Genomic DNA, 8,631 nt, shown 5'->3' with positions numbered 1-8,631 from the left:
GCCTCATATTTATTAGATATATTCAGATATCTTTCAGCAGATCTTTCGACTCTAGGAGTTCAAATATAAGATGATAGATGTCGATTTCTATGCTCTGTGTGCAGATACAGTTGGCTAGGCTCTTGGCTGATAGTGGGATTTTGTGGTGTTTGAAGTATTTTAACAGTTTACAAAGCAAGGTATGTTGTGCAGACGTCAGCATATTACATTCAAATAGGCAATGGTCAATTGTTTCATTATTCATATTACAATGCCTGCAAAGAGGGGACAGGGGAATTGAACCACTTGAATTAGAAAGCTTATATGAGAATGCAAGGAAATTTAGTCCATTTGTTCCAGAACGAATTCTATGATAAATTTTAGAAAGATACTTATTGGGAAAGGGGGAAAGGATAGGATTAATCTTATTAAAATTAATATCTGATAGCCTCCATCGGTAAATATCTCTAATTGGGATTGGTCTCCCACTTGGCTGGTCAATATTTATAGCATTTTTTGCTATTTCATCAACCTGCTGATTACCACTTATGCCAGAGTGGCTAGGAATGTACTGAAAGTAAGTTTTTATGCCACTTGAAGCAAGATTATCAATAATACTGAGACAATGATAAGTGTCAATGTCCAACTTATATTTAGGAGCTGAGGCCAGCAACTCAAGGCTTGATAAAGAGTCGGAATAGATGATAATATTATTCGAATTTTCAATCAAAGGTTGGTTTTGCTTAAGGTGTTCTAATGCCATGATTATGGCATTTAACTCAGCTGACATTATAGATAAAATTATTAAATAATCTCTCTCCCATTGCTATTTTCAGGTGAGGAAGGAAAACACCACTTGCAACTTTCTCATCCATTTTTGACCCATCAACAAATATTTGGAAGTGATTTTTATAGGTAATTGTATTAAGCTCTGCAAATTTTTTCTTGACAAAAGCAATGGGGGTTAAATCTTTATTCCATTTTGAAAATTCAGTATTTATTATGGGAAATGACCAATTCCATGGAGGGGATTGGGGGAAAGTAGGTGCAATAGATTTTGCTGGTACAGGGAACTTCTTTTGAATATTGGCATACTCATCTGCAATACCTCTATACATGGCCGGATTTCTTAACCAATTATGTAATGTGTGTGAGCTATTTGAATCAATTTTTGTAAGATGTTTTATCAAGAGAAACCTACGTCTCTCCCTTATTGTTGTTAATCCACTCTCCATAAGCAGAAACTTGGTGCTTGTGGGTTTTCTAAGACCAAATATGAGACGTATTATATCATTTTGTGTTGTTTCAATTTTTTGCATCTGGGTCTTTGCACATGCACCATAGACAATGAGCCCATAGTCAATATGGGGTCTTATTTTTGATTTATAAAACTCGAGTAAGGTTTTCTCCTTACAACCCCAGGGTGTGGAAAGAAGTCTTTTTAGTAAATTTGCTTTTCTATAGCATTTTCTTATTGTGTTTGAAATGTGGAGGTGGAAATTAAGTTTTTGGTCAAGCATTAGACCTAGGTAATTAATATTATTATCTTCTGGAATAGTTTTTTTATTTAGAGTTAGTTTTTCATTAACATGGTTTAGCTTCCGGTGAAATTGGATTATTTTTGAATTGGTGGGTGCAATGGGTAAATCTGAATGTTGAGAGAATTTTTCAAACTGGAAAAGTGACTTTTGCAGATTTGACTGTGCTATCTGAAAGGTGTTGCCAGATGACCATAGCACCAGATCATCAGCATATTGTAGATTCGTGTGGGGTAGGTTCATGTCCCAGAGATATAGGGCAAAAAGGAGGCAACTGAGGACTGCTCCCTGAGGTAGGCCTTTGGAAATTGTCTTTTGGGGTGAAGAGGCTGAACCAACACAAACAATGAAACTTCGCACTTCTATGAATGATTTAAAAAAGGATACTAGCTTAGGAGGTACTCCGAGGTTTGCAAGTTTATTTAAAAGGATTTGGTGGTTCACATTGTCATAAGCTCCTTCAAAATCTAGGAAAGCTGCCACTAGGATATTATTTTTTGAGAAAGATTGATTTATTGCATTTGTTAGCAAAATGAAAGCATCCGTTGAGGAGTGGTATTTCCTGAATCCAGTTCGAGTGTGTGGGATCTTGTTATTTTTATCAACAAACCAGAGAAGTCTGTGATAAATCATTTTCTCCATTATTTTCCCCATCACAGGTGTAATCATTATGGGCCTATAGGACTCAGGGTTATCTGTTGGTTTATTTTTCTTTAGAATTGGTAGGAGGGACGAACAATTCCATATATTGGGGAACCTAGAAGATGCCCAAGCGTGATTATAACAATTTAGCAGTTCTTGTTTGTATGAAGGTGTGAGATTCTTTATCCATGTAGGGTGTATATTGTAATAGCTACTGCTAGTTTTGGACCTAATATGATGTATTGCATTATTCAATTCCTGGATTGAAAATGGATTAGTTATTTACTCGGATCCTGGGCGTGGTTGGTAACTAGGGTTCATAGGAATTGTGGACAGTTTGCTTTGATTATTTGATGTTAGCTTATTAACAAAAAGAGTTGCAAATAGGTTAGCCTTTTCATTATCATTGTCATAGTGGGTATTATTATATATAAGCTCATACAGGAGTGGGTTGGGAGAAGTCTTTTTCCCACATATGTGGCTTATGACTTTGTGTATAATTGGCTCATTTGTTTCTCTGGAGAGATTATTTGCAAAATTATTCCAGTATTTATATTTAGCATCTATTATAGTCCTTTTTAGATTAGATTCTGCTTGTAATTTTTTTAAATATGTAGTAGGTGTTGGTTTTTTTATGAATTCTGTCCTAGCTGCCTTTTTTATCCTCCATTTATTTAGGCACTCATTTGTCCACCATGCTTTAGGAATTTGTTTAGGGAATGTTTTCTTAGGTGTTGTCCTTGGGATAGCATGATTAGCTGTATTTATTAGTAAAGATTTCAACGCTTCAGCATGTGTGTCAACTGTTGTGTTAGAAATGCATGAACTTTGGGTGAAACTTGTAATTTCATCATTTAGCTTATTTTGGAAAATAGACCAATTTGCTTTAGTGTTGATATATTTGGATGTATGAGATAAAGTTTCAGCAGGTTCATTTAGGGAGCAAAGTATAGCAAAGTGGTCTGTACATAGACTATCAATTTTATTTATGTAAATTTTGTTCAAAAAATTTAAAGACACAATTTGTAGGTCAATTGTGGAGAAATTGCCACTTTTGGGGTTGAAATAAGTATTCAGGTTTGGAGGGGTAGCAACAACTAATTCATTATTATTTGAAGTCATATGCTCAATAAATTTACCAGCTTTATTTGCTGGTTTATTCCCCCACAAAAGGCTGTGGGCATTGAAATCACCACAAATAATGATATTTTTTAACATATTAGAATTATTTATATAATTAAAGAAATCCTTGGCATCTGTAGTTTGGCCATTAGGGTTATAAAAGCTTATTATGTAGGTTTTTAAATTATTCAGCCAAACACTTATACCAATTACATCAACATCATTTTCAAAATCTGGAAAATTGATGCCACAAAATTTTATATTATTATTAACTAATAAAGCTACACCACCTCCTTTTCTCTCTGAAGATCTATCCTTTCTCAGAATAGTATATCCCAGAGACTTAATTTGTTGATTTTGGGTTAAATGAGTTTCCTGGAGGCAAGCAATATTAATTGAATTATTATTCATAAATGATATTAGTTCATTTAGCTTATTTTCTGTGAGTGATCTTACATTCCATTGGAGTATTGATAAATGTTGTGTTGTCGATTTATTCTTCATATGACTGTGTATCAATGTTCAGCTTTGTTAAGAGTAAAGCAAGATCTTTTTTTGCTTGAATGAGCATATCATCTGGGATGTATATTTTTGCCAATTCTGCAATAATTTTTGTTTTCTGTAGTTGATGTATGTTCATGGCCTGAACTGCATTACAGTTTAGAATGAATAAGCATATATTTGGGGATTGCATTTTTGGTAGTGCATCCTGTTTGTTGGTTAAGGGATAGATTCCTGGTAGTGTTTCTGGTTTGTTTCTTCTTGGGAGGGAGGGCCAGGCTGGCCTCATCTCACCGGAAAAGGAGGCTTGCTGGCTGGGTGATGGCGTCTGCTAGGGAATTGAGCGAGGGGGCTTAGAAGATGGTGTTTTATATGGGATGCTGGATGCATTGGGGGCATTTGACTTGGGGGTTTTGGTTTGTTTCATTACAGGCTTTATTTGGTATTTTTGGTCAGCATTTGCTTCCATTGCTACAAAGGGGTATGGGATGGCCTTCTCTATTGATATTTGGAGTGTTAGAGCTCTTTTCTTGTATGCAGGGCATAATGATTTATTTGTAGATTCATGTGGGCCTTTGCAATTGATGCATGTAGGCTGGGTGTTGTTGCAAGTTGTCAGCTCTTTAGGATGGAAAGATTTACAATTACTACACTCTTGGAGAATTTCATTGCATTTGTTTGTTGTGTGTCCCAGTTTGAAACACTTCTGACACTGAATAGGCTTAGGTTTGTATTCCTTGTGTGGTTTGATTTGCCCAAAAAGGAATAATTTTTCTGGGATATCAATTTTATCCTTCAGTGTGAATAAGAAGGATCTACTAGTTTTTAATCCATTAGAGTTGGGTTTTCCAAGTTGGGTAACATCCTCAACTGGGATTGTGTTTCCAGCCCTATCTGAAAGGCCTTCTTTTAACTCCTGAGTAGATATCTCTGGGGGAACATTATAAACTACAATTTTTGTTGGTGATTGTTTTGGGTTCCAATTAGATGCAATAATTGGGCTATTCAGAAGGGATTTAAGGTTAATTATTGTATCTGCTGATTTCTGATCTTCTACAGCTATTAGCAGAGATCCATCACGGTTAATGTTAAGAGAGAACATTGATTTTAGCAGTTTAAAAATTGCAACTCTTATTGAAGTGATCATTTTTATTTCAAAGGGGGTAGTGGGAGTAATTTTAAGGTAAATTCCTAAGTTTTTGGAGGGAGGATCCTGGGCAGGGAGAGGGGAAATGCTTTTAATTGGGGAGATTTTTTTCCTTTTTTAGAACTTCTAGAGAGGACCTCTTGAAACCCATTATCATCATTTATGGTTACATTAGCCCCTACACTTATCATTGTCTTATTCTCCGAATTGGAGCTATCACTAGAACTTTGAGATAGGGTGCTTGACCAGCCAGGATGGGTATCTTTCACTATGACACTTTCACTGGAATTTGATTTGGGATCTGGGGGAACTTTTTTTTTGGAGGACTTCTAATCATTGCCTATTGGAAAAAGCTTTAAACACAAAAATAAAACCAAAACAAGAAGGGAAAATAGATGATATCAAACCGTCTGCACTATACTATAGGGAGGATAAACACCACAGTATAGCCCTGAGGATGACTTGAGCAGAATTGGTTTAGTACAACTGATATTGGTTCAATGAAAAAAAAAAAAAAAAACATCATCCAATCCAACATCACCTGAAATGAGTTCATCTTCTTCCAGAACTGCTACCGTCACCACTTAAGCAATTATTTCCACAAGCGTATGAAATTCGTAGTTTTAACAAGAGATCTTTAGTAGACATTTGTTTATCCCCAACACCAACATTTAGGTTTATATTTTCCCTAGATTTACGTGTACTAGGGTATTGGTCTCTCGGCTGTTTGAAAGAGAAGGCAAAGCCATATCTAAATGGTGCTGTGTATTATGATTATCTATAATATCTGTTTCTTTTATTTAAACTCTTTCTTTCAAGGGGTGTCGAATTTATTGTTATTGAATTATATTACGAAGTTGAAACTGGAAAACGGAGGAGATCACGGTGGGCTTAGAGTCTGTTACCACCAAGACCCCAGACATGCACCAGTGCAAGAGGAATTATGTTGAATATATAACTTCTTTTTAGATTCAAACCCTAATGAAAGAAATTGAAAAGTAGGAGATCAAGAAATAGTAAAGATACAAATTAACCCTTCAAAAAAAGTTTTCTTGGGTTTTATTTTGTGGGATTGAACACATTGCTTTGAAAAGGCGTCTATAGCGTTATTGTCGACAAAAGCCAAATAAGGGGCTGACCCCTGGTTCAAAACATCCCTTGTAACTGAAAATCCAAAGCCATCGCTTCAGTTCGTATATTGTGTAGTAGCTCATTGAATCTATGATTACTCTTTGGATTTTTCGTATCAAATAATCTCGGGGTCCAAAATTCCTTAAATAACCTAATAGTGGCCCAAATAAAAGTTTTATAATCTGTTACACAGCAACAGAGTTGTTGAAAAATAAACTCGGCTTTGATGAATTTTCTAGTTAAGGTACAAAACATCATGCTTTTGTATTGAGGAATTAGAATATGCAACCGGCATCTGGAAGATTCTTCGTGAAACTTATCAACTGGAATGATATTTTTTTGTTATAAAAAAATGGGGAATCTTTTATAACGTAGATGACCGGGTGATCAGCAAAAACGAGATTTTTCTGCCCATTGGAGGTTTTTCTAAAGTTTCGTAAAAGTTTAATGCAGTTTTGAGAAAGAACAAAAGTTTTGTAACAGGTTTGTCAATACTGCTACTATTACTACTACTGACAACTCAAAGTAGTATCAAGTAGCCTGATGCCAGCATAGCTGCGTACGTTCCTCTTCCATTCCAATATATTCAATTCTCCATCTTTATACCCTCCCACCCCATTCGGGAACGACCTGCTTTTTGTTTGGTCGACAATAAGAATCTTTGTCAATCTGTCATCTTTAATCCGCACAGCGTGCCCTAGCCACCTCAACCTTTCTTTCATTATAGCCCTAGAGAGTGGTATTGAACCAATTTTTCGTATAGCCTACTGTTTGACATACGGTCAATCAGCCGGGTACCCAGAACAATCCTTAAGCAATTTCTCTGGAAAACATCTAGGAAATCTTCATCCGCTTTTCGGAGCGTCCATGCTTCAGAGCCATATTTAATCACTGTCATCACTGTAGCTTCTAATATTTTAATCTTGGTTTGCGGACTTATCTTCTTATTCTTCCAAACTTTTTTTAACTTCGAAAAAAAAAACACCCTGAGCCTTGGCTATTCTACTTTTAGCATCTTCACTGCTCCCGCCGTCTTTGCTAATAATACTACCAAAATAAGTGAAGTTTCCGCTCTGGTCAATGTTTTCAATACCCAGCGTCACCTTTTCATCTTTTATTATTCCTAGCCTTAGCGACTTAGTATTTTTACAATCAATTTTCAAACCTATACTAGCACAATGAAGTCGCGGAACCTCTAAGAGTCCATTCATTTTGTTCACACTTTCATCTAGGATGCTTAAATCATCAGCATAATCTAAGTCCAGAAGACTTTTTCCTCCCCATTTGATTTCGTGGTCACCCATTGCCTTTCTTGTGCTCCTTAAGACAAAGTCCATCAAAATGATCCATATAAAGGGGGATAGAACACATCCCTGCTTAACTCCTGATTTCATACAAAACCAGCTACTAACCTCATTTCCTACCTTAACCGCAGCAGTGTTATTCTCATACATAGCACTAATCACTTTAGTGTATTTGTCTGGTATATCATATTGTCATTTAATATACATTTTAAACCGAGAGATGAAGCAGGACCACCATTTTCTAAGGCAATATAGGTCTTTTAGATGATGAATGTCAATTTAGAACGGTCTCCTTGACATAGTTCCTAAACAAGACAAGATCATAGATGTCTATTGTTCCCTTCAAACAACGGTTCGACTGAAACATATAACTTTGAGAAGGAGAAACATAAAAGGCTGAAGGTTATCAGATAACTCTTACATGACCGCCGTCACGAATCATGGCATGCGAAATAAAACAAATAACACAAAAAAAACTCTCGAGCGAGCCATAATAAAACCTTTTTTTATTATAACGATTTACAAAAAATATCTTTATAAATATAATCTATACAATAATTTACGTCACAGGGCGATAAAAAAGATAAAGCTGGAGGCACTGGCCGCAATAGACCTTTAAGTAAATTTTCATCATCACTGGAATTTCACTAAAGAAGACAGTAATTGAGCAGAACTTAAAAGGGTTTTTATTTTCAAAACATAACCATCTTCTTCTTTAATGGCAGAGATTAGTTTTGCCAATTTCAGAAGGTTCTATGGATTGTAGGACTCATTGAGCCGAATAACACAAATTTGCGACCGATAATTTCACAGTTCTATGACCATGCAACTGATGATATCCAGTCAGTTGTTGCAGAAACTCGATGGTAAATACCCGGTTGACCAGGCTGAGCACAGGAGAACCCTGCTGAGACTATGCCGACGAGTGTCCATCGTCCTCCATCTTCTAACATCAGTGGACCCCCAGAGTCTCCCTGAAAATATGTATTATATTACTTGTCTGTTAAGGACTTTTGGCGTCATTTAACGTCTTAGATGGCGTAGTAATGATTATAACTTGTCTACCTTTAAAAAGCTATACTTTTTCCTGTGCGAGGGTAACCATCAATCTAGTGCCATGTCAATGGGTCAGGCGAATAGGAAAGATTTATTGTTTAATGCCAAAATGTAGCCTCAAACTTGCTTTTGAGGATTTTTCTTGAAGGAAGAGGAATGAGTTTATAAGGAGACCAGAGGCTAATCTGACCTATTGCCATGACCCTAGATT

General features: G+C 36.0%; 1 protein-coding gene across 2 annotated transcripts in view; it reads right to left on the bottom strand.

The window, feature by feature from the left end:
• Positions 1–7,848: 7,848 nt before the first annotated feature.
• The window catches only part of LOC148939330 (serine protease 33-like), a 146,512-nt gene continuing 145,729 nt past the window's right edge, over positions 7,849–8,631 (bottom strand). For both annotated transcript variants that reach the window (XM_089107110.1, XM_089107111.1), the window contains one exon: positions 7,849–8,338. In XM_089107110.1, coding sequence (XP_088963236.1) covers positions 8,180–8,338 — 159 coding nt within the window. In that variant the 3' untranslated portion in view covers positions 7,849–8,179. The remainder of the gene's footprint in view (positions 8,339–8,631) is intronic.

The sequence above is a fragment of the Artemia sp. Qi Xiang Cuo genome, chromosome 21 (genome assembly GCF_049724085.1).
Source record: "Artemia sp. Qi Xiang Cuo chromosome 21, ASM4972408v1, whole genome shotgun sequence".
Lineage (NCBI taxonomy): Eukaryota > Metazoa > Arthropoda > Branchiopoda > Anostraca > Artemiidae > Artemia > Artemia sp. Qi Xiang Cuo.
The sequence above is the reverse complement of the archived record's forward strand: the minus strand, read 5'-3'. Positions and strand labels throughout refer to the sequence as shown.